Source organism: Hemiscyllium ocellatum, chromosome 20 (assembly GCF_020745735.1).
Source record: "Hemiscyllium ocellatum isolate sHemOce1 chromosome 20, sHemOce1.pat.X.cur, whole genome shotgun sequence".
NCBI classification, from domain to species: Eukaryota; Metazoa; Chordata; class Chondrichthyes; order Orectolobiformes; family Hemiscylliidae; genus Hemiscyllium; species Hemiscyllium ocellatum.
The window spans coordinates 53,558,820-53,586,148 of record NC_083420.1 but is presented as its reverse complement, the minus strand read 5'-3'; the positions used below and the strand labels follow the sequence as shown (position 1 = coordinate 53,586,148).

The 27,329-nt window shown below is 43.8% G+C and overlaps 1 protein-coding gene across 1 annotated transcript in view; it reads right to left on the bottom strand.

Annotated features, from left to right (window-relative positions):
* Positions 1–27,329, bottom strand: part of zgc:153896 (uncharacterized protein LOC569930 homolog) — a 43,621-nt gene that overhangs the window by 441 nt on the left and 15,851 nt on the right. Inside the window, exons 2-5 of the mRNA XM_060840396.1 lie at positions 27,124–27,269; positions 23,855–24,478; positions 19,963–20,197; positions 15,838–15,964 (exon numbers count right to left, since the gene is read on the bottom strand). Coding sequence (XP_060696379.1) covers positions 15,838–15,964; positions 19,963–20,197; positions 23,855–24,478; positions 27,124–27,269 — 1,132 coding nt within the window. The remainder of the gene's footprint in view (positions 1–15,837; positions 15,965–19,962; positions 20,198–23,854; positions 24,479–27,123; positions 27,270–27,329) is intronic.

Sequence of the window (27,329 nt, the reverse complement as noted above, 5' to 3'; positions counted from 1 at the left end):
GGAATCTTCTGAGGTGCCCAGTATGGCAAGAGTCTGAAACCAGCTGACCATCCAGAGAGAGAGACAGAGAGGAAGAAAGCAGCTTCACAGACCCAGAGACAGACCAGAGAGAGAGAGAGAAAGAGAGAGAGAGACAGCGTGTGCGAGCGTGCACAACTGTGTAAATCACGGAGTCCCCTACAGTGTGGAAGCAAGGCATTCAGTTCATACCAACTCTCCGAAGAGCATCCCACCTAGACCTATCCTATAATCCCACATTCCCATGGCCAATCCACCTAACCCGCGGGAAGATACTGGAACCCCCGGAAGAAACTTTCGCAGACATGGGGGGATTGTGCAAACTCCACACAGACAGTCGAAGGATGGAATCAAAGCCAGTTCCCTGGTGCTGTTAGTCAAACAGTGTGGCGCTGGAAAAACACAGCAGGTCAGGCAGCATCTGAGGGGCAGGAGACATGACATTTCAGTTATAAACTCTTCATCAGGAATATAGGCAGGAAGGGGACTGATTGATAAATGGCGGGTGGGGGTGGGGCTGGAAGAAAGTAATAGGTGAATGCAGGTAGGAGGGTGATAGTGATAGGTCAGAAGGGAGGATGCAGCGGATAGGTGGGAAGGAAGATGGAGAGGTGGGACCATTGAAGAGGGTGTACTGAGTTGGAGGGTTGGGTTTGGGTTAAAGTGATTGGGAGGGGAGATGAGGAAATTGGTGAAGTTGACATTGATGTCGTGTGGTTGAATGGTTCCAAGGCGGAAGATGAGGCAATCTTCCTCCAGTTGTTGGCTGGCTTGGATTTGGCGGTGGAGAAGGCCCAGGATTTGCATGTCCTTGGGGGAAGTGGGAGGGGGAGTTGAAGTGCTTGACCACAGGGCGGTGGCATTGTTTGGTGTATGTGTCTCAAAGAGAGAGAGAGAGAGACAGAGAGAAAACACACAACTGTGTAAATCTTAGAATCCCCTACAGAATCCCCCTTCCACTCGGTCAAGGACATGCTTATACCCAAAATGTTGAATTTCTCCTGCTCCGCCACAGTCAGCGCCACATCCTTCGACTCTGACTCTCCAGCATCTCCAGTCCTCATTTTCTCCCTGGCACTGTGAAGCCACCATGCCACCCCATCTATAAGTGGCTTTGGAAATACTGTAACCTTAAGGCCAAATAGGATTAGAGATAGTATGTTTAATATTAAAGATTATTGTAACTTAGTGTCGAATAAGATTGGGACTATTTTGCATTGGTACCAGCTTGTGTTCATATCGATTTGACAGCTTCAGTGTCATGGGACACCTGGGTAAATCGTCCATAACATTCTGGTTGGGGCTGTCTGACATGTTTTAAGGAGAGACCAGACAACAATCCAAAGGACATCTGCTGGTAGATCTTGTGCAGGCATATTGCACCATGTGTCATAAATGGAGTAAAATCCCATTTTTAAAACACATCTAAATGAAAGGTAAAGTCACCATTGTCCTACCAGATCAACTGGTGGTGACCATGAGCAAGGTGAGAAGGAGTGTCCTTCAAGGTAGCCTCAGTCAGGGCGGGAATTGAATCCACACTGTTGACATCACGCTGCATTGCAAACCAGCTGTCTGAGCTAACCAACCCCTTAATATACCATACTGAACAGCCCACAATAATGTCTGGTATAATCATGTGACTAAGCTTCACCGTTACCTTCCAGAACTTTTCCAAACTGCAAATGTGTTGCTGGTCAAAGCACAGCAGGTTAGGCAGCATCTCAGGAATAGAGAATTCAACGTTTCGAGCATAAGCCCTTCATCAGGAATAAGAGAGAGAGAGCCAAGCAGGCTGAGATAAAAGGTAGGGAGGAGGGACTAGGGGGAGGGGCGATGGAGGTGGGATAGGTGGAAGGAGGTCAAGGTGAGGGTGATAGGCCGGAGTGGGGTGGGGGCGGAGAGGTCAGGAAGAGGATTGCAGGTTAGGAGGGCGGTGCTGAGTTGAGGGAACCGACTGAGACAAGGTGGGGGGAGGGGAAATGAGGAAGCTGGAGAAATCTGAATTCATACCTTGTGGTTGGAGGGTTCCCAGGCGGAAGATGAGGCGCTCCTCCTCCAGCCGTCGTGTAGTTGTGTTCTGCCGGTGGAGGAGTCCAAGGACCTGCATGTCCTCGGTGGAGTGGGAGGGAGAGTTAAAGCGTTGAGCCACGGGGTGATTGGGTTGGTTGGTTCGGGCGGCCCAGAGGTGTTCTCTGAAGCGTTCCGCAAGTAAGCGGCCTGTCTCACCAATATAGAGGAGGCCACATCGGGTGCAGCGGATGCAATAGATGATGTGTGTGGAGGTACAGGTGAACTTGTGGCGGATATGGAAGGATCCCTTGGGGCCTTGGAGGGAAGTGAGTGTGGAGGTGTGGGCGCAAGTTTTACATTTCCTGCGGTTGCAGGGGAAGGTGCCGGGGGTGGAGGTTGGGTTGGTGGGGGGTGTGGATCTGACAAGGGAGTCACGAAGGGAGTGGTCCTTGCGGAACGCTGATAGGGGAGGGGAGGGAAATATATCCTTGGTGGTGGGGTCCGTTTGGAGGTGGCGGAAATGGCGGCGGATAATACGTTGTATGCGCAGGTTGGTGGGGTGGTAGGTGAGAACCAGTGGGGTTCTGTCTTGGTGGCGGTTGGAGGAGCGGGGCTCAAGGGCGGAGGAGCGGGAAGTGGAGGAGATGCGGTGGAGGGCATCGTCGATCACGTCTGGGGGGAATCTGCGGTCCTTGAAGAAGGAGGCCATCTGGGTTGTGCGGTGTTGGAATTGGTCCTCCTGGGAGCAGATGCGGCGGAGACGAAGGAATTGGGAATATGGGATGGCGTTTTTACAGGGGGCAGGGTGGGAGGAGGTGTAGTCCAGGTAGCTGTGGGAGTCAGTCGGTTTATAATAGATGTCTGTGTTGAGTCGGTCGCCCGAGATAGAAATGGAAAGGTCTAGGAAGGGGAGGGAGGAGTCTGAGACAGTCCAGGTGAATTTCAGGTCGGGATGGAAGGTGTTAGTAAAGTTGATGAACTGTTCAACCTCCTCGTGGGAGCACGAGGCAGCGCCGATACAGTCATCGATGTAGCGGAGGAAAAGGTGGGGGGTGGTGCCAGTGTAGTTGCGGAAGATGGACTGTTCCACGTATCCTACGAAGAGGCAGGCATAGCTGGGGCCCATGCGGGTGCCCATGGCAACTCCTTTAGTTTGGAGGAAGTGGGAGGATTGAAAAGAGAAGTTATTCAGGGTGAGGACCAGTTCAGTCAGTCGAAGGAGGGTGTCAGTGGAAGGGTACTGGTTAGTGCGGCGGGAAAGGAAGAAGCGGAGGGCTTTGAGTCCTTCGTGATGGGGGATGGAGGTGTACAGGGACTGGATGTCCATAGTGAAAATAAGGCGTTGGGGACCGGGGAAGCGAAAATCCTGGAGGACTACACCTCCTCCCACCCTGCCCCCTGTAAAAACGCCATCCCATATTCCCAATTCCTTCGTCTCCGCCGCATCTGCTCCCAGGAGGACCAATTCCAACACCGCACAACCCAGATGGCCTCCTTCTTCAAGGACCGCAGATTCCCCCCAGACGTGATCGACGATGCCCTCCACCGCATCTCCTCCACTTCCCGCTCCTCCGCCCTTGAGCCCCGCTCCTCCAACCGCCACCAAGACAGAACCCCACTGGTTCTCACCTACCACCCCACCAACCTGCGCATACAACGTATTATCCGCCGCCATTTCCGCCACCTCCAAACGGACCCCACCACCAAGGATATATTTCCCTCCCCTCCCCTATCAGCGTTCCGCAAGGACCACTCCCTTCGTGACTCCCTTGTCAGATCCACACCCCCCACCAACCCAACCTCCACCCCCGGCACCTTCCCCTGCAACCGCAGGAAATGTAAAACTTGCGCCCACACCTCCACACTCACTTCCCTCCAAGGCCCCAAGGGATCCTTCCATATCCGCCACAAGTTCACCTGTACCTCCACACACATCATCTATTGCATCCGCTGCACCCGATGTGGCCTCCTCTATATTGGTGAGACAGGCCGCTTACTTGCGGAACGCTTCAGAGAACACCTCTGGGCCGCCCGAACCAACCAACCCAATCACCCCGTGGCTCAACACTTTAACTCCCCCTCCCACTCCACCGAGGACATGCAGGTCCTTGGACTCCTCCACCGGCAGAACACAACTACACGACGGCTGGAGGAGGAGCGCCTCATCTTCCGCCTGGGAACCCTCCAACCACAAGGTATGAATTCAGATTTCTCCAGCTTCCTCATTTCCCCTCCCCCCACCTTGTCTCAGTCGGTTCCCTCAACTCAGCACCGCCCTCCTAACCTGCAATCCTCTTCCTGACCTCTCCGCCCCCACCCCACTCCGGCCTATCACCCTCACCTTGACCTCCTTCCACCTATCCCACCTCCATCGCCCCTCCCCCTAGTCCCTCCTCCCTACCTTTTATCTCAGCCTGCTTGGCTCTCTCTCTCTTATTCCTGATGAAGGGCTTATGCTCGAAACGTTGAATTCTCTATTCCTGAGATGCTGCCTAACCTGCTGTGCTTTGACCAGCAACACATTTGCAGCTGTGATCTCCAGCATCTGCAGACCTCATTTTTTACTCGAGAACTTTTCCAAAGTCAATGTCAAACCTCAGGTACCTCCTGATGGTCCTGGAATGCTCACTGTTGTGAAAGAATGTATATCTGGAAATGCTATAACACACAACTTGCCCCCACAGAATCACCGTGACTTCTTTTTGAACTACTAACTACCCATAGTAATCACCCAGGCAGCCAGTTAGAAATTTACATGCAAAGCTTATTATGGGCGATTTAGATTAGATTAGTTACAGTGTGGAAACTTGTTGGGACTTTGGCCCAATAAGTCAACATGACCCAGCGAGGCGTAACCCACCCAGACCCATTTCCCTACATTTACCCCTTCACCTAACTACAGGCAATTTATCATGGCCAATTCACCTAACCTGCACATTTTTGGACTGTGGGAGGAAACCGGAGCACCCAGAGGAAACCCACGCAGACACGGGGAGAATGTGCAAACTCCACACAATCAGTTGCCTGAGGCGGGAATTGAACCCGGGTCTCTAAAGCTGTGAGGCAACAGTGCTAACCACTGTGCCACTGTGCCGCGATTTAAACTATCAAAGGTGAGGGGGGTGGGTACAGAGAGTGGGAAGGGACTAAATCAAAATGGAGTTGAATGGGGAAATAAAGCACTGTATCTCCTGCAGTGCCACTTCTCTCCAAAGGCATCAAGAGCATTGATGGACACCATGTGCTCCCTCTCCAATGATATCTAGGCACAAACAGAACTGCGGAAGAGGGGGAGACAATTGGCAGCGCTGACCTTAAGTGTGCTTTCACTTTGTTTCTTTTTCTCCTTCTTTTCTGTTTTTTTTAACCCAGAAGTGTTATCACACATTATTGAGTGATTATCCACCACCAAAATCACCATGCCTTTTCTCCCTCTTAATTACCTGTGTAGCCAATTCAATATTTACCTGCAAAGCCCATTAAGGACAAAGCAAACCACAGACGTGAGTGTGGGGGATGCGAGTAAGGAGAGACAGAAGGGACTAAATCAAAATGGTGTCAGAAATAAAGCACTGTATTCTCTGCAGTGCCCACCTCTTTCTAAAGGCATTGCGAGCATTGATAGACACTGTGTGCTCCATCTCGAAAGACACCCAGGCACTAACATACCGTGAAAGGGGAATACAGAGTTGGCAAAATGACCTTGGGTCTGCCTCATTTTTATTTAACCTATTTTTCTAATCAACCTGTCCACACCTCTGGAACACATGATACTTAAACCTGGGTCTCTCAGTCCGGGGATAGGGTTGAGTCTGCTTTATTTTCTTTGTTAAAATACACTGTTAAACTGGAATCCTACAGTTGTTTTCTGAAGTTATGAATTGAATGTTCACTGTATCTTGTTCTGATTTTTTTGTCTCTTGGTATATGTCTGCTTGTGTTGCAAAGTGTTCCCTACATCCTGCCCCTATGGGCATGTGAAATACAGAAATGTATCAAATAGAAGCAGGAGTAGGCCATTTGGCCCATTGAGCCTGCTTCACCATTCAATATGACCATGGATGATGTCCCAGCTCAGTCTCCTGTTCCCACTTTCTCCCAATAACCCTTGATCCCTTTTAGTCCTAAGCACTATATCTAACTCCTTCATGAAAACATGAATGTTCTGGCCTCAACTGCTTTCTGTGACAGAGAATTCCACTGACTCACTACCCTTTGAATGAAGAAATTTCTTCTGATCTCAGTCCTAAATGGCCTACCCCTTATCCTTAAACTGTGACCCCTGTTTCTGAACTCACCGGTCATCTTTCCCATGTCTAACTGTCCAACCCTGTAACTATTTTACAGGTGTGTTGGAGATCCCCACACCCACATTTTCTAAGGATAAATCCTGCCTCTGTTATTTAACTTTATTGCAATCCTTGCAGTAGATCAGAATCTACCAACAGAGGGAATGGGGAAAAATATGCCCCAATGTTTAACAAAAGGGGAAATAAATCAAATCACAATCTGCTTATGGGCAGTGGATGAGATTAGGGAGAGAGATTAGTTTTTAATCTGTCAATTTTACTATCTGTCCATGACAGGCTCTGAGATGGAAGGTGAGCAGTAGATGGATTAATTGTGTCATCACACAGTGGCTAAGTCAGGTTCAACACAGATATTTTCAAACAGCTTTTGAGTTTTCATCTGTTTGTGATATTTTCAAGGACAGGAAGCCAAGAGAGTAGGGTTCCAGCTATGATGCATATTGTTACATTCAATTAAGTGTCAGCAACAGATGAGTATGATGACCAGTGCCAGACAGTACATAGACAATACACAAACTGACTTCTCTCTTGGAACACATTTGGATAAGTACATGATTAAGAAATGTTTGAAGGGATAAGGGCCAACCATAGACAGATGGGGCTAGTTTAGTTTCGATTATCATCGGCATGGACTGGTTGAACCGAAGAGTCTGTTTCCATGCTGTACAACTCTATGAGTAGCCCATATACCTGAGCTGTGAATGTGGGGCTGGCTGGAAACTGGGGTTGGGAAGGTGGTGATTGGTGGTGGGAGGAGGTTATGGGGACTATTGCAAAATGCTGAGTGAAGGTGGGAGATGAGGAACATCCACTGCCTTCCAACCGTTTCAAATTGTACAGTTGGTTCTGCTATAACGCGAATTTCTTCAACACGAATTGGCTATGACACGATTGAAGAATTCAGACCATTATTTGTAGAGTGCGGACTTTCCTTACCTGTGTTGGCTATAACACGATTCCAGTTTAAATGGTGCTGCTATTGCGCAGTTTTCTTATAACATGGGATTGCACAGGAACGTAACTATCATTGTATAAGAACAGACCGTACCAGCAGAAAGGAAGGCAGGGGTTGGTGCTTTCACCAGGACACCAGTTCACCATCTTGAGTGACTGATTTCAAGGTCTCTCCCAGCCACCAGTGCCGGTGTACCAGGGAGTTGTGGGCATCCCACTCTCTGAGAAGACAGTCTGATGAAAGCTGGCAGCTTCCCTGTGGGCTTAGGGGACAGTTCTCCCTAATCAGGACCCCATGCTTCACATTGAACTGGAGAATATGGTAAAATTGATCTGAATTATTTTTGCATTCCCTAAAATGGTATTTCAGTAATACTGATACCATTACTATCTGAATCAAAGAGTGTGGTGCTGGAAAAGCACAGCAGGTCAGGTAGCATCTGAGAACATGACAGTCAATGTTTCAGGCATGAGGTCTTCATCAGGAATGAGGATTGTGAGCCAAGGGAGTGGAGAGATAAATGGGAGAGGGTGTGGTTTGGGACGAAGCTAGCTAGGAATATGATAGGTAGATGAAGGTGAGGGAGAAAGTGATTGGTCGGGGAGAGGGTGGAGCAGATAGGTGGGAAGGAAGATTGACAGGTTGGACAGTTCAAGAGGACGGTGCCGAGTTGGGAGGTTGGGACTGGGATAAGGTGAAGGGAGTGGAAACAGGGAAACTGGTGAAATCCACATTGATCCCATGTGGGAATTCCCTTTGGGAATGAAAAATGCCAGACTTACCTCATCTAGCCGTACACATGACTCCAGACCAACAATCTTGTTGTTAGGTTAACAGCTCTCTGAAATGACTGAATGAGCCAGTCAGTTCCAGTGCAGTTAGGAATGGACAACAAACATTGGGTTTGCTGCCGTGCCCACATCCCATGAAAGAATAAAGAAGAATGTGTAACTAGCAATTGAATTGCACACCCTTTGTTTCTAGCCTTGTTAACTTCAAATTTGAAATTTTAAGTCTTGAACCCCAATCAATGTGATAAAAAGGACTAACTTTGTTCACCGATTGCGAGTGTAATAATTATCAAGTTCAGGTGTTAGCTCATTGACTGTTGATCCAGTTTATTGAGATTATCAGAAGAAGGATTTTACTTTAGCTCGTAGTTTGATATCTTCAATTTATTTGAACAAGCATTTAATGGCATTGTCTCCATTTTCTTTCCAGCAGGAATTTACCATCTTTATCTGGGTTATAGACATCTCCAAAAGTGAAGAAGAGTTATACAGAAACAGAAAATAAAATCACCAAACAAACATTGACATTTCAAAACTGATTTAATAGGTGAATTTAAAACACCCTTTAAACATTTTACAGTTGAAAAACTGGCTTGAAATCAACTTTTCAGAAGGACCTCAAAAGTGTGTAACGGAAGTTTCTTTTCTTTCGGTGACTCTGCCATGATTACTGTGTTCAGACCTGGGGAATTAAGAAACATGTTAGGAGTTACATAGAAGTCTCTAGATCAAGAATAAACTTAGACCACTTTAGGTTAAAAGAAGGTTTGTAATACACTTGCAATATTTGTTGCACAGGTCAGCTCTGTCTTTCTTAGACAGAGAAAAGTTACACTGATGAAAAAAAATTCTGTGTTGACCCTATTTTTACCAATTATGTTTCAATTCATTTTTCTTGCGTAAAGGTTTTCAGTAATGGTATTGATTTTTTAAAAATTGTATAGATATGATCACCCCTCTAAGGATGTATCTTTAAATATGTAATACTTTTAGTTAATTTATAAATTCCATTTTTAGAAGGTTCCTCAATGTCATCTGAAAGTTATATTGAGCAGTGTTGCTGTATTGTGCATGACCCATCCCTCATTGAGTGGTACAATGCAGGGAACAATTCAATCAATCCACATGCAATAAGATTATGACTCTGGAGAGATGATGGTGCATTTTTCAAACAACTAAATTGCACAGTTTATGGAATTTAACAACTGTAGTGATTCTGAGTTGGTTATATAGACAACGATAATATAGATGATGATTCTCAGAATTTTCTATATACACTGATAGGCCGCAAATAGGCCAACAAACGATAGAGAGTGTGGAGTTGGGGACAAGGAGTAGAATAAGGTTGCTAACTGGCTTCAAGACAGAGAGCAGAGAGCAGGACAAAAGTGACAGAAGATGGAAAGTGGTGTTTCACAAGGATCAGTGTTGGGTCAACTGTTCAAAGATGTGCCATGCTAAATTGTCCATAGTGTTCAGGGATGATTAGGTTAGATGCATGGAAAATGCAGGGATAGTTTAGAGGGATGGGTCTGGGTGGAATGCTGTTCGGACGGTTGACGTGAACTTGTTGGGCCGAATGGCCTGTATCCACATTGTGGGGATTGTGTAAACTGTTGTTCACAATTTACATTAAGTGGTTTGGACATGGGAATATATACAGTTCATAGATTGCAATTTCATATATAATTTCATATATATTTCCTCCGGTTTCTTCCCACCGTCCAATGATGTGCAGATTATGTGGATTCGTTATGTTAAATTACCCAATGTCCAGGGATGTGCAGACTAGGTGGATTAGCCATGGGAAGTGCAGGTTTACAGGGATAGGGTGAGGGTGAGGGGTAGGTCTGGGTGGGATGTTTTTCAGAGGATTAGAATGGACCTGATCAGCCAAATGGCCTACTTCCATACTTTAGGAATCCTATGATTAGAAAAACTTCCCTCAGAGTACTGAGAATGCTAGATTGCCCATAGTGTTAGGTGCATTAGTCAGGGGTAAACATAGGGTAGGGAAATAGATTTGGGTGGGTTACTCTTCAGAGGGGTGGTGTGGACTTGTTGGGCCGAAGGGCCTGTTTCCATACTGTATGGAAGCTAATTATATATACAAAGTCAATGCAGGTCAAACTGGAATAAAGTACAGAAGGATGATAAAGAACTTGCAGATTGGACAAATAAAGTTTAGTGTCAGGTAATAACATCTGTTCACAAAATAGGGAGGGTGCAGCCTATACACGGAAGAGAAACAAAGGCAATGCCCCAGTGGTGTTATTGCTAAACCAATAATCCAGAGATCCAGCTTTTGTTCGACGGACCTGGGTTCAAATCCTGCCAAAGCAAGTAATGGAACTTCAATTCAATGAATATCTGCAATTCCGACCATGAAACTGGTGCCAATTGTTGGGGAAACACCCATGTGGTTCACTAATGCCACTGAAGGAGGGAAACCGCTGTCCTTGGTCTTGTCTCCAAACACACTGCAATGTGACAGACTCTTAACTACCCTCTAGGCAAGTAGGGATGGGCAATAAATGCTGGAATAGCCAGGTCCTCCCATGAATAAAAGAAAAAGAAGAACCATTACAAATTGTGTTATACATTAGCAAGGCCGTTAAGAAAACACTGGGGACCGAGTTACACTTCTACAGGGATCAAATGAAAAGCCGAGATGTTATGCTAAATCTGCATCAAGCATTGGTTAACCTGCACTTGTGGACATTGTGTGTAGTTCTGATTACCGCAATTGAAGAAGGTGCAGAGAAGGGTGCTCTCAGAAATTCATGGCTAAACAGATTAGAGAGGATTAACCAGCTGAATCTCTTTTCATTTGAAAGAACAAGCTGAGGGTGACTTTAAAATTGTTGGAAAAAGTGGAAGTGTTCCCTGTTCTGGGGATGAGCACAACTGGAGACCTTCAATGCGAGAGAAATTCTATTGGCAATCCAGAGAAAAAAAAAATTCCCTCAGAGTGCTGAGAATGTGGAACACTATCACAGGGGAGAAGTTGAAGTAGATAGTTTAAAGAGGAAACCATTTGAGAGAGAAGGGAATAAAGAGTTATGATGATAGATTTAGGTGGAGGTGACCTGAGTAGAATAGCCTGGATGTCAGGTCAAATTGCCTGGTTTTTGTGTTGCATAACCTTTGCCAACAATTTAAAATAATAGAAAGATTACCAAAGTATGCTTGACGAAAATATAAAGATATAACAAGATAGACAAAGTTATATTGTCTCCTTTAACCATTAACTGCTCAACAGGTCCAAAAATTCTCTTTCTGATCACTGCATTAACTACCCCTATTAACTCAACTTTCACCAACTCACCACACTTGCGATTCTTACTTACCTCTTAATTGTTTCTAACTCACTGCTTCTGCCCCAGCACACCCAATGCTGTCCTTCACCTCAATCCTCCTACTTCCCCCTTCTCTTGGCCACTCCTCCTTGTCACTGCCCTTCTCTAAGTCAGCTGCTTCTTGCCTCTTCCCTGTCTTATCACTTGCAACCTTGTCCATCGCGCTGCCTCTCTCAGCTCTCCTGCATATTGCTGCCTCTGCCACTCCCTCTCTCTCTACTTGACTCCCTGAACATTCATAGAGTCGTGCAGCATAGAAACAGACCCTCTGGTCCAATCAGTCTGCGATGACCGTAATCTCAAACTAAGCTAGGCCCAACTGCCAGCGCTTAACCCATATCCCTCCAAACATTTCCTATTCGTGTACTCATCTAACTGTAACTGTATTCACGTGCCCCACTTCCTCTGCAAGTTCACTCCACACGTACCACTGAAAAAAAAATTACTCCTCATGTCTTTTAAAAATCATTCTCCTCTCACCTTAAACATAGTGTTGAAAACCCTATCCTAGGGGGAAGACTTGCTTTTCATCTTATCAATGCTTCTCATGATTTTATAAACCTCTAAAGGTCACCTCTCAACTTCCTATGCTCAAGTGACAAGTCCCAGCATATCATCACTCAAACCCTCCATTCCTGGCAAAATCCTGGTAAATCTGGGCTTGGAGGGTTTGAGCCATAGGGAGAGGCTGGGGCTGTTTTCCCTGGAGCATTGCAGGCTGAGGGCTGACCTTACAGAAGTTTATAAAATCTTGAGGGGCATGGATAGGGTAAATCAACAAGGTCTTTCCCCTGGGGTGTGAATAGAGGATTTAGGGTGAGATGGGAAAGATTTAAAAGGGGCAACATTTTCACACAGAGGGTGGTGCATGTACGGAATGAGCTGCCAGAGGAAGTGTTGGAGGCTGGTACAATTACAACATTTAAAAGGCATCTGCATGGTTATATGAATAGGAAGGGTTTGGAGAGATGTGGACCAAGTGCTGTCAAATGGGACTAGATTAATGTAGGCTATCTGGTCAGCATGGATACGTTGGACCGAAGGATCTGTTTCAGAGCTGTATATCTCTATAACTCTACAAATTTCTTCTGAACCCTATCCAGCTTAATAATATCCTTCCTGTAACTGGACAGAATTGGACAGACCAGAACTGGACAGTATTCCAGAAGAGGCATCACCAACATCCTATACAAGATCAATGTTATTTGCGTGAGTGAAGGCAAGGAGAGGGAGTGAGTGAGGCACAAACAGAGCTTGGAGTGACAGGAAAGGAGCAGGAGAGGTTAAGGAGAAGTCACATGGTGGGGGAAGTCAGGTGGGGCTAGGGAGTGGCAGGGTGTGTGTGAGCAGCAATGCGTTTCTAAAAATAAAGGCGGTGCAGTCACGGACTATCCCACAGCTAGAAAATGGTGGCAATGCTATTGGGGAATGCCAATTAATTTACAAACTGTGGTAACATTTTCGAAAGGGGTTACGAGTAGCTCCCCATTCTGAACCACTCGCCTTCAACTGGTCAGCCAACAGGGTGTGTAACTCACTGCATTCCCTGTGAATATTACAACCCATCACCATTGGTGATAAGTTCATAATGGCTCCTTTATGACATTCATTGGTCTTGGTAAGCAAACAGGAATCAGTCCCACCAACAACTTACTCTTGTGGTGCCAAGAAGGTTGACAGTCTGGTTATCATCAGTGTTTTGTGGACACACCCTTTGTCCCTAACCCTGAAAGCCCAGAAGTCATAGAAGGGGCCCACCAAGCTCATTCCAGAACTAAGCCATGTGAAAATCAGGGCTTGGCTAACTGGCGAAAGATCATTTCAACATCGGACCCAGGAAGCAAAGACCACTGAACTGACTTTTCTTTACTAGTTTACCAGGAAACTATTTTTCTGTTCTGAGGAAGAGTCATTGGACCCAAAGCATTAACTGACTCATAGAACATAGAACGTAGAACAATACAGCACAGAACAGGCCCTTCGGCCCACGATGTTGTGCCGAACATCTATCCTAGATTAAGCACCCATCCATGTACCTATCCAATTGCCGCTTAAAGGTCGTCAATGATTCTGACTCTACCACTCCCACGGGCAGCGCATTCCATGCCCCCACCACTCTCTGGGTAAAGAACCCACCCCTGACATCTCCCCTATACCTTCCACCCTTCACCTTAAATTTATGTCCCCTTGTAATATTCTGTTGTACCTGGGGAAAAAGTTTCTGACTGTCTACTCTATCTATCTATTCCTCTGATCATCTTATAAACCTCTATCAAGTCACCCCTCATCCTTCGCCGTTCCAACGAGAAAAGGCCGAGAACTCTCAACCTATCCTCGTACGACCTATTCTCCATTCCAGGCAACATCCTGGTAAATCTTCTCTGCACCCTCTCCAAAGCTTCCACATCTTTCCTAAAGTGAGGCGACCAGAACTGCACACAGTACTCCAAATGTGGCCTAACCAAAGTCAACATGCTGCCAGAGCTGTTGAGCTTTTCCAGCAATTTCTGTTTCTGTTTCTGATTTCCAGCATCCACAGTCCTTTCGGTTTTTATTTACATTACATTCCAGGACCTACTGCAGAAGCCTGAAACCGTGGACAGTGCTCATCTTAACACATTGAAATTCGGTACGGCTCTGGAAATAGTGGACCTTGGTCTACAGTACGCTAGCCCAGTGAGTCACAACATATTGTGCAACTGGAGTTTTGCTGGGAGGTGCTGCATTTTGCAAAGGCAAATCAGGGCAGAATGTATACACTTTATGGTAAGGTCCTGAGGAGTGTTGCTGAACAAAGATCTTGGAGTGCAGGTTCATAGTTCCTTGAAGGTAGAGTGACAGGTAGACAGGATAGCGACAAAGGTGTTTGGTATGTTTGCCTATATTGGTCAGTTCATTGAGTATAGGAGTTGGGAATCATGTGGAAGCTCTACAGAACGTTGGTTAGGCCACTTTTGGAATATTGTGTGCAATTCTTGTCTCCCTCCTATAGGAAGGATGTTGTGAAACTTGAAAGGGTTCAGAAAAGATTTACAAGGATTGTTGCCAGGGTTGAAGGGTTTGAGCGACAGGGAGAGGCTGAATAGACTGGAACTGTTTTCCCTGGAGCGTCAGAGGCTAAGGGGTGACCTTATAGAGGTTTATAACATCATGAGGAGCAAGGATAGGGAAAATAGACAAGGTCCTTCCCCCAGGGTAAGGGAGTCCAAAACTAGAGGGCATAGATTTAAGATGAGAGGAAAAAGACTCAAAAGGGACCAAAGGGGCAACTTTTTCATGCAGAGGGTGGTGCATGTTGGAATAAGCTTCCTGAGGAAGTGATGGAGGCATTACACCATTTAAAAAGCATCTAGATGGGTACATGAATAGGAAGGGTTTAAAGGGATGTGGGCCAAATGCAGGTAAATGGGACTAGATTAATTCAGGATATCTGGTCGGCATGGATGGGTTGGACCAAATGGTCTGTTTCCTGTGCTGTACAGCTCTATCACTCTATCCTATTCTGAGAGTCCTGAAGCTCACTCTCAGGGTCCACCAGATCTTCGACTAGCTGGAGATAGGAACTTTTGGGCCAATATCTAATTAACATTGAATGACTTATTTACAATTGACTGATAGTTTAGAAGCTGCAAGGCAATTGGTTGATAAGTTAAAAATCTGATGGACAATTTCAGTCCCATAGAATAAATCAGTACCCACTCTGAATTCTCATTTTAAATTGTTCACTCTGTTGGCATGCCCCTTTGAGCCTGAATTCATTTTTTAATTCATGATTAGGGTAGCTCAGTGGTGAGCACTGCTGCCTCACATCACCAGGGACCCAGGTTCAATTCTAGCCTCAGGCAACTGTCTGTGTGGAGTTTGCATGTTCTCCCTGTGTCTGCATGGGTTTCCTCTGGGTGCTCTGGTTCCCTCCCACAATCCAAAGATGTGCAGGTTAGGTGAATGGGCCGTGCTAAATTGCCCGTAGTGTTCAGGGATGTGTAGGTTAGGTGCATTGCTCCGGGATAAATGTAGGATAGGGGAATGGGTCTGGGTGGGTTATTCTCTGGAGGGTCGGTGTGGACTTGTTGGGCCGAAGGACCCGTTTCCACACTGTAGGGATTCTCTATAATTATTTTCAAAAGTATATATTTTAAATTAACCTGTTCAGGCATATTATGATACCTTTCCAGAGGAGGTAGGAATTGAACCCAGATTTTCTGGTTAAGAGATAGAAAGTACAGTACAAGAATCTTATTCATAGCTGTTAGTTTATGAGAACATTTGGAGCCGACAATAGTTGACTGATTTAAAGTCTGATGATATAAATCTACAGAGTACACTTTGCCACAGCTTTATTTGAGTAGAAAGGAACCATACAACAATTCATTGTTTGAACGTGTCCTTACCTTTTGCTTCTAAGAACAGCGTAGTAGGCCACATGTATGACAGCGACTAAGAAGAGGAATGTGGCGACAGCACTTAACCCGATGATTCCAGAAAGTCGATCCGATCTCAAGGACACCACTTCAAGGTCTAAAAGAAAATAATATGAATTGAACCTGCAAATCCTTTGGGTATCATTGATGGATTCACCTGTGATAGCAAATTAAAGTATACACAAGTCCACAAGACAATGCATTCAAGGCAAAATCTGTTCAACAATGCTATCTCTGACATAGGCACTGGCATGTACAAGCAGATTTCCACACAGATTGTTTATGGTAAATGGAAATGGATATTAAATGGTCTTTTCATACTTGTACCATGAAACAAGAATCAGGAAATTCTCTGTTATCTCATTCCCACTTCTAATCTGGCAGTGCAGGTGGTGGAGGAGTGGGAGGGTGTCAGGATTTTCACCCAGGGAGCAGGGTCAGAGTAAAATCTAGCTCATCACCTCCCCTTGGTGCTGTAACAGTGAGAATAGAGGAGGACCACACAATAAAATGGCCACCGTCACAGCCCTGTTAGTGCTACAACAGAAACAAAAACTCCAGTAAAACATCTTCTCGTGGTCTCAACTGCTGGCTGAACTTTGCCCTCTACTTGTTTATTGTCGCTGCTGGTGGATTTGCCGGTTAATAGCTTGTCGCCCATGTGAAAGTTGGCCCAACATGAAGCAACTCACCAGTAAGCTCATAACCCATTGGATGCTGCATCACTTTCTTGCTCTGTGACATGGGAAGGATCAGCTTGCAGGAGTCTGCCCACCCTCTCCCCTGCTACTGACTGCATTCTCCCAAGTCAATAGAGAGAGATGTACAGAGAGAGAGAGAGAGAGAGAGAGAGATGCGAGTAAATCTTATCCCTTAGAATTATCTCCAATAGCTTCCCAATCACCAATGTAAGACTCACCGGTCTATAGTTTCTTGGATTATCCCTTTCTCAAACAATAAATATCCAAAGGAAATGAACTCTAATTGATATGGGAATCCATGAGTCACTTAAACTGGTTTCACTTAAAGTTAAAACTTTCAGGAATGCAACTTCAATGTTTAAATGAAGTCAATATCCACATGTTACAGCTCCAACACATCACCATCCTGACATCTTTATTGCGTTTTATTTAACAAATTACATTCTAAGTTCAGAATGTTTTGTTCTATTCAGTAATTTAACCAGCTAAGCTATAGATTTAATGCAATTAGAACAAAGTATATTTTGGAGAAGTAAAGTGAATGCAATACTTACATTGTACACTGTACCAGTACAAAATACTGATGCTGGCTAAAGGAATAAAATTTGAAAACTCGCAAAATAATCACCTGCTTGTTCAATCTAACTAATGCCTTTGGATACTCAGCAGCTACTGGAGGCTAAGATAGAGTACAAATATTAGCATCTCCTTCGATCGTAGCACCAAATATCCAAATTAACAGTCATACCTTAAAGCACTCTGGCTTTGGCTCACTCTAATCTCCCATATTCTCACCAGTGGGAAACCTGTTAGCTTTTATAAAGGATAGGTGACCCACTATGAGTTGAAACTGCTAAGTCCGTCCCCTGCTAGATTAATGAGCAACCATTTAGCCAAGAGCCATTAATTATAGAGTCATAGAGATGTACAGAATGGAAACAGACCCTTCGGTCCAAATTGCCCATATCAAACCAGATATCCCAACCTAATCTAGCCCATTTCTAGCCCCATTTAAAACAGTTGGCCCATATCCCTTCAAACCTTTCCTATTCATATACCCATCCAGGGATGTCTTTTAAATGTTCCAGTTGTACCAGTCTCCACCATTTCCTCTGGCAGCTCATTCCATACCCATACCACTCTCTGTGTGAAAAGGTTGCTCCTTGGGTCTCTTTTATATCTTTCCTCTCTCACCCTAAACCTACGCCCTCTAGTTCTGGACTCCCCGACTCCAGGGAAAAGACTTTGCCTATTTATCCTATCCATGCCCCTCATAATTTTATAAACCTCTAGGAGGTCATCCCTCAGCCTCCGACACTCCAGGGAAAACAACCTCAGCTTATTCAGCTCCTCCTTTTAAGTAAAATTCTCCAACCCTGACAACATCCTTGTAAACCTTTACTGAATTCTTTCAAGTTTCCCAATATCCTTTAGATAGGAAGGAGACCAGAATTGCACACAATATTTCAACAGTGGCCTAACCAATGTGATCTCCCAACTCCTGTACTCAATGCTCTGACCAATAAAGGAAAGCATACCAAATGCCTTCTACACTATCCTATCTACCTGTGACTCTACTTTCAAGGAACTATGAACCTGCATGCCAAGGTCTCTTTGTTTAGCAACACTCCTTGAGACCTTACCATTAAGTGTATAAGTTCTGCCATGATTTGCTTTCCCAAAATGCAGCACCACACATTTATCTAAATTAAACTCCATCTACCACTCCTCAGCCCACTGGCACATCTGATCAAGATCCCATTATCATCTGAGGTAATCTTCTTCACTGTCCATTACACCTCCAATTTTGGTGTCATCTGCAAACTTTCTTACTATACCAGCTATGTTCATATCCAAATCATTTATATATATGACGAAAAGTAGTGGACCCAGTATTTGAAAGATTAATGCCACTACCAGATAATTTCTGTTAACACGTTTTCTTAAGCAGGTTGCAGTTTTAATGTACTAATTCAGAATCTGACTGTTAATCTAATTATAGCTTGAGAAAACTTTACCTGAGATACCTGTTTCAAAGTCTCCAGTTAGTCTGAACCACTCAGTCCTTGACTCAGTCTGTGCTCCTATAATTTATACTGCCCTAATCCCAGAGTCCTGCAACTTTATTTCTCTCAAATATCTATCCAATCAGCTTTATAATCTTTGATCCTTTCCGTTCCACTTCCTCATAGGCTGACAGTTCCAGGTCTTTAACACTCACTGTGTAAAAATATTCTTCCTCACATTCCTCTCCTACAGAAACACTGATACAAAGTATTCTAGTCTATCCCGTCCCTCTGAAAATTTACCATTTTTGCTCCCAATAAGTACAACCCTTTCCAACGCACTTAACATCTGCAAGCTGGTAAACAATTATTGCAAGCCCTTTTCTGTTTCTTTTTGTCATTCCTGTGCAGGATGAGGACACTGCAGGCTGTGCCAGCTTTTATTGCCCATCCAGTTAAGGGTCCAGAGGGCAGCTAAGAGTCAACCATATTGCTATGAGTCTGGAGTTACATGCAGACCAGACCAGGTAAGGATGACAGTTTCCTTCCTTAAAGGACATTAGATGGGTTTTTCAGACAATCAATTCATAGTCATCATTAGATTATTAATTCATTTATTGAATTCAAATTCCAGCATCTAGCGTGGCGAGATTCCAACCAGATCCCTGGAACATTACCTGCTTTTCTAAATTAACGATCCAGTGATAATAGCACTAAGACATTGCCTACCAATCATTAACTGCCATTATCTTCTTCTTCTCTCTCTTTGCCCATCTCGCTTTCCTCTTGTACTCCTAACCGTCTCAATGTAGTGGCTGGTTATCCAAGGATGCTGATTTTAGAGGATTCAGTGATGGAACATCAAGGGAACACTGATTGATTCTTTCTTGTTGGAGATAGTCATTGCCCCCTTGCATTTCAATATCATGAAAGTAACTCATCATTTACGTTGTCCACATTTTGCCTCACTTCAGGATTTGAGGAGTTGCAAATGGAACTGAGCACCATGCAATCTTTCATGGACATCCCTATTCCTGATCTAATTTGGAGATAAGGGAGTTGATGAAGCAGCTGAAGGTCGTTGGGCCTTAAACACTGACTTCAGAAGCTCCATTTTATGTGATACCCATTTTATAAGGCTGTCAGATGGAGTGCCTAAATGCTGGCAGATGAATCACTTCCCTTCCATTGGATATAATAAGTAATTAAACAGCGTATAACACTGTTAGCAATTGAATGGGTGATGTTACTAATTCCTGTAAATGTCAATGTTGTGAAAAGTATTTAAAATGTATTAGCCTGCACCTAGTTGAAAGGATTATTATTATAAATTGCACGTAAATGCCAAAGAAGATGTATAGATGTATTCAGAAAGAGTTAGCCGTTACCTGAATTTTCAAATGAATTGAACAACATTCCTTCAGTGATTGCCAATGATCCATTGTTAGGTTCAGGCTTGACTCCTAATAAGTTGCACATTAAAGGATATATATGAACACTGTCAAAAGGCTCCGATAGGTAACCGCTTTTAAAGTCGGGGCCAAAAGCTCGGAAAAACATCTTCATGTCCATTTCCGTGTTGTCAAATCCATGATCTCCTCTATTGATATAAAGTATGATTCTCTGCAATTATAATTGGTCAATTAATGAATGTCTCATTGGTCCTCAGTGGACAGGCAGGAGGCTGGAAGAACACTACAAGCCAGGCAGCATCAGGAGGTACAGAAGTCGACATTTCGGGTGTAACCTTTCCTCAGAACCTTGACCTCTGTACCTCCTGATGTTGCCTGGCTTGCTGCATTCTTCCAGCCTCCCACCTGTCTACTTTGGATTCCAGCACCTGCAGTTTTTTTTTGTTTCATTGGCCCTCAGAGCAAACAGTGAGGATCTCTGCAACTATTGCAGAAATTAAGGGTGTGTATGTGTGTGTCTGTGTGGATGTGTGTGTCTTTATGGGTGTGTGTGTCTATGTGTGTGTCTGTGTGAGTGGTCTATCTGTGTGAGTGAGTGTGTATGAATGCGAGTGTGTAAGTGTATGTGTGCGCATGCGTTTGGGTATGTGCCTGTGTATTGCAAATTAACCAAATGAATAATGTCTTCATTAAACTTGATATCTTTTCAAAAAAGAGTTTTCTGTAAAAGTAGCAATGAGATTAATAGCAATCAATCCTTACTTGTGTACAAATCAGTCAACAACCTCAAACAAATGCATTTATGCAAATCTAGATTTTGGCACTGGGTGGTGGAAAATATTTACACTAGAATTAGAAATAAAGATGTAAAACTCTACTCAACAATAAATTAAAAGCTTTGGATATGTGGTTAAAGTAGTTTTAAAAAATTCTGTCATGGGTTGTGGGCATTGCTGGTAAAGTCAACATTTGTTGCACAACTCTACTTGCCTTTGAGCTGAGTGGCCATTTTGGGAAAGTAGTTAAGAGTTAAACACATTGTGTGATCTGAAGTCACATATCAGTGAGACCAGGTAAGGTACGGAGATTGTCCCTCAAAGGATTAGTGAACTAGATGGGTTTTTATAAGAATTGATAATAGTTGCCATTGTCACTATTGGGCTCATTTGATGAACTCCAGAGATGAAAAGTCTATCTTATTGAGGAGAGATTGAGCAGTTTAGGGCAATACTCACTGGAGTTTAGAAGAATGAGATGAAATCTAATTGAGGTATATAAGATGCTAAAGGGAGTTGACAAAATAAATGTGAAGTGGATGTTTCTCCTTGTGGAACAATCTAGAATGAGGGGTCAAAGTTTTAGGATAAGGAATGGAACAGATTTAAAACAGAGGTGTGGAGGAATTACTTCTCCCCAGAGTCATGAATCTGTAGAATTCATTCTCCCGGAGTGTGGTGGGTGCTTAAACACTGGGGAAATGTAAGGAGGAAATAGACAGATTTTTAATTGGTAATGAGTTAAACAGAGAGGGGGCTGAAAAGTGGAGTGGAGGCTGAGACGAGATTAGCCATGATTGTATTAAATGGTGAAGTAGGTTTGCTGGATTGAATTACCAACTCTGAGTTAGTGGAACTAGCTACGTATCCCAGATTTATTGTTTATTGATCCAAATTTACCATTGGAGTTTAACTTCTACTAGATGTAGTTGGGTTTGAACTTACATTCCTAGAGGATTAGCTTGGTCTCTGGATTGCTAGTCCAGTGTCATTACGCCTTATGCTAGTCTGGTTGAAGCGGAAATAAAAGAACTACTTTAAAAGAACTCGATCAGCATGTTGAGGAAATTACGCATGCAGGGATACGGGTGTGACAATGTGGCTTTAAGAGGTGTGTGTTGTCCTGGTTTCTTTTAGAGAGAGAGCAGTCTATGAGAAGATAAACAACTTGTAAAGCCTTGGGTTTTTTTTTAAATATAAACAATAGTAGCAGCCTGAGTGGGTTTGGTTAAGCTCTCACAGATCCAGGATATTTAGTTAGCTTTCAGTTGTTGTTGCTGGGGTCTAGGCAAGATTGGAAGGTGGTAAATCTCTCCTGGCTGCTACACTGTCTCTGTTCCTCTCAGAATTGTCTTTTGATCTTCTTTCCTCTGGGATTAGAGAACGGCACATGAAACAATGTGTTTTCTGAGTTTGCCTTTTGCCAAGGGTGTGTTTACGGGATGTCACTAAATTGGAAACATTACTGTTCAGTCGTAAAATAATCTATTATTCTGTTACGTTTTTGAATAAAGTTAAGTTATTTCAAGTTATCCATTATTTTGCTGTATTTTAACTACTGTGTTTGAATAACATCGTGTAGCTTGACCAATCAAATTGTAACTGGAATGCAGCACCTCACATTTACCTTTCAAATAAGAAAAAAATTAAGGTCTAAGTTACCTTCTTAATAGATTTTGAGGGCCACCTGGGCTGGTCCATAACAAATCCAAAGATGTGCAGGCTAGGTGAATTGGCCTTGCTAAATTGTTCTTAGTGTTCAGGGATGTGTAGGTTAGGTCTAGGGCAAATATATGATAATAGAGTAGGGGAATGGGTTTGAGTAGGTTACTCTTTGGAGGGTTGGTGTGGACTTGTTGGGTCGTAGGGCCTGTTTCCACACTGTAGGGATTCTATGATTCTATTCTATGAAACTACCAGATCTTCTAATGAGAATAGAGTAGGAAATGGAACCAGATTGTCTTAGAAAGAACTGGACCCTGATGAACTAAATATTGTCGTTCTGAATTACAGTGTTGCAGAAAGATGACTATATTTATATGAAATAAATTAGGATCTGCACTTCTCTGCTGATAAATTCCCCATATGAGACTGATCTTCCACAGGGAGCGAAACTAAATTTGAGTACTGGCCTGGATTTGTGCAGAACATTCCCTTTTCAAGGTGCCCTAGGTCAGGATTCTATCTTCTCTCAAACTGGAAATACTGTGTGAAATGGATGCCTTAGCTGTGGAAGAAAATAATTGATATCAAGGGGGTGCTGAACTAGGAAGAAAGAAATGATTATTGTTTTCCTACTTTGTTCTTGCATTCCTGTCTGAAAATACGATTGCTAATGGAGTGAGAAAAATGGCATAAATTGAAGATAGAGTGAGAACGTACGGAGATCACAATTTTATGTAATTACAATATTTAAAAAACCTAATTATAATATTTCAAAGACATTTGGACAGGTTTACGGATAGGAAAGATTTAGAAGGATATGGGTCAAATGCAGACAATTGGGACTAATTTAGTTTGGGAAACCTGACCAGCATGGATGAGTTGGACCGAAGGGCCTGTTCCGTGCTGTATGACTCTATGAGATCGTTTGGACTTACTTCACTGGAGAGTAGGAAACTGAGAGTTGACGTTATAGAAGTTTATAAAATCATGGAGGGCACAGATAGGGTAAATGGCAGGTGTCTTTTCCCTAGTTTGGGGGATTTCAAGCCTAGGGGGCATTTATTTTAAGAAGGGAGGAGAGAGATTTTCAAAAGGCATGGGGGCAATTTTTTTTATTTGGAGGGTGCTTCACATGTGGAGTGAGTATGGAAATAGTAGATGTGGGCACAGTTATAACATTTAAAAGACGCTTAGATAAGTACATGAATAGGAAAGGTTTGGAGGGATATGGGCCAGGAGCAGGCAGGTGGGACTAGTTTAAACTGGGATTGTGTTTGGTGTGAAGGGTCTGTTTCCATGCTGTATGATTCTATAATTCTTCAACAGTTACGTGGGAAATAAAGATTCGCAAGCCTTAATTGTAGTCCCATTACTCTTTCCAAAGCTGTTATTGAATTAAAATGAAAATTGATATGTTTGTTTCTTACCCCATTCACATTGTAGCCAAGATCTCCATAAACAAGGATTGGCAAAACGCGATCATTTTTACTATAGTGAAATCTTTCAGGAAATTCCTCCTTTTTATAGACGTTTAGATGAGGGTGGGCATTCTTTAGTCCTTGGTAGATTTCTTCGGTCTTCCCTTCCTTTGGTAGAATCATCCCAAAACCACCATAGTCCAATAACTCAAGCTTAATATTTTTGAAACTGATAAATTTTGACAGTCTAATTTCATTCACGTCAGGGGCTTTCTTTATTGTTGTCATCCCATGGTCTGAAGTTATTATAACATTCAGCTTATCCTTCAGGTTATATCTCTCAATGCTGTCTATTAGGTAGCCAATGGTTCTATCAATCTGACGAATAATAGCTCGTCTCTCCTCTGTTTCTGGTCCTTTTCTGTGCCCAACGTTATCAGGTTCTCCGTAGTAAAGTGTTACAAAATCAAAGTCTTCTTTTGCAAACCATCCCAAGACAATGTCGATGTTCAGCCTCCACTCTGTCTCATTAGCATCTGGGTGAGTAAGTGACTCCTTGAGGGATCGATATATTGCTTGCCCACCATAGGTCACATTTCCTCCAGGATAATGGAATGAAGCTACCTTTCTGCCCTGGAAGAAGAATTCCCATTTGTGAAGGTATTCTTGACATTCAAATTGAATCACCCACCTATGAATTCAGACCAAATGTAGGCCATTCAGCCCTTCGAGTCGGCTCTGCTATTTTCAACAGGTTCATGGCATACCTGCTTGTGTTTCAAATTCCACATTCCCATCCAGCCCTGAGCAACTTCAATTCCATTCCCTTCGCTGTGGTTCATTGGGAAAATGGACTTAGCGATTGGGGTACAGCTAAATAGGATAGCATGGTTGCTCAGAGGTTAGCACGGCTGCCCCACATTGCCACGTGACCGTCTGTGTGGAGTGTGCACATTCTCCCCATGTCTGCGTGGGTTTCCTCCCACAGTCGAAAGATGTGCAGATTAGGTGGATTGGCCATGCTAAATTGTCTAGGGACGTGCGGATCAAGTGGATTAGCCATGGAAAATGTGGAGTTACTGGGTAGGGGGTTGGCTCCAGGTGGGATGCTCTTCGGAGAGTCGGTGTGGTTGCTAAATAGCCTGTTTCCACACAGTAAGGATTCTATGATAAATTGCCCCATTGTATCCAGGGATGTGTAGGCTACGTGGGTGAGCCATGGCAAATGCAGGGTCACAAGGATTAGTTGGGATGGTCTTTGAAGGGCCAGTGTGAACTCAATGGGCCGAATGGCCTCTTTCCACATTGTAGTGATTCCGTAAATAGGTTAAAAAAAGTACATTAGTTTAAATAATATCCAAATGGTACAGATCCCAAATATTACAATCGATGTTTAAGTGGAGATCTGACAGAACTCTTCCACTTAGTGGAGAAAGTGATAGTTTAAATCTGTCTATGATGTTTGCAGACTCTAAATTGTGAGAAAACATAATTCCTGGGCAAATGATTATCCCACTGCCACATACTGAAGGTGAACCAATGAAGGTGTTTCTGGGAATTTGTAAGAGTTTGAGAATTCAAAAGGATCTCCAGAAAACTGAACAAATCTGAACTAAATGCGAAGTTTAGAAGGATTGAGGGCCTCTGGTGAGTTCCAGTTCCCTCTTAATAAAAGCAAAATACAGGAGACACTGGAAAATGTTCAGTATTCCAGAGATCCTTTTGAATTCTCAAACTCTTATACATTCCCAGAAACACCTTCATTAGTTTAAGCTCGTTATGTGGCAGTGAGATAATCATTAGCACAGGAATTACATTTTCTCACAGTTTAAATATAGAGTCTGCAAACATCAGCCAACGCTGGAAATCTAAAACACAAACTGAAAATGCTGGATGTACTCAGATTGTCTCGCAGCATCTGTAGAGAGGAAAACAGAGATAACAGGTTGATTTCTCCTGTAGGCACTGGGATCCCAAGTGGGGATCATCTTCGTTCCTGACCCTGTCTATGCCTAACCCTCCCTTAGTGACAAAGTGGCCAATTAAAAGATGACCACTCGGAATGATGGTAGAGTCTCACAGGAATCCCAACCTTAGCCACCCACATCACTGTAGGGCCAACAGTCCGAAGGCTGAGGTGGAAAGACCAACGGGAGGATGGAGGATTTAAAAATAAAAGACCATTCGGGCCATCAGTATGTAGAGTGACCACCTTCCACAGACCACCCTTGTAGCAGATTCACGGGGGACACTGAGAATGTTTTTACTGCTTTTGACCTGTCAGCTCCAAGTATTTGTTGGGCTCTCAACTCAGTCAGTCCAATGCCGGGAAAATGCTTATACATGTGAAGAAGAAAATCAAGTGGGACCATAATTGACAGTAGACTCATGATCTCTGCACCAGCCCAACCCTGGAACATCCCATCCAAGGTGGGACAGCGTTTGGAAAAAATTTTTCCAATGGCAACTATCTGCCCTTCCCCCTCCCCAGCTCCAAAAGTATCTCAGGGGTTGAGGGGGAGCTGTGGCTGAGAAGATTCCACACAATAGAGAAGCTCAGCTCTCTTGCCAGTTCTGATGAAGGGTCTGGTTTTTAAGAAAGTGCAAGGACAGGGAAAGTGAGCAGAGGAGAGAAGATCAGAGAAAAGGTATTTGAAGGGTGGGAAGGCGGACATGATGGGGCACAGCTAAAGGGAATGGGAACCCAAAGATGGCTTTAGGCGAGACGTAAAATGGCAACACCAGAATGGTTCCCAGCACCTGCTTCCCAGATCAATGGTTACAAATGGATATTACTGTGTTAAATATCAAGTATTCAAGGCCACAAAAGGCCTCATCAATAAATGAAGTGTGTTCTTTGAGTGTCTGTTGAATTCTATTGTAACAATGGCATCAAGTATAGGGAGGCCACAGTGTTTCAAAATGGCAGTCGACAGCAAAACTCGATAACAACATTTTAAAGACATTTTTGGACAAATGTATGGATAGGAAAGGTTTAGAAGGATATGGACCACATGCAGTGAAATGGGGTTAACATGGATAGACATGTTGGTCAGCAAGGACCAGTTTTGGGCCAAAGGCCTGTCTCCATACTTTGATAATGGTCAGAGTCATGCTTGTGGATAGAATAGACAGCGGTGAGCTGAATGATGTTCATCTGTGACATATTTATTCTGTCATTCTGTGATCTGTGATGTCATAGATGGGACCGCTTTGGAGTCTAACCTTTCCAAAGAGTAAAACAAAGCAGGTAGGAGAAGCTGGGCTTCTAAACTAACCTGGTTTTGAGCGGTGATCCAAAGTGGGAGTACTCCATTATCCCACCACTGTGTCTCTCCTAACGTGAGTTTGTGTGGTAGTTTTAATAGCGTGGTAGTGTTGAAATACATATTGTGGACCACTCCATGATCTTCAATCCATCGTCCTATGGAAAAGGAAGAACATAGCTTTAAACTTATAAAGACCAGCAAGTTCAACCAGTTAA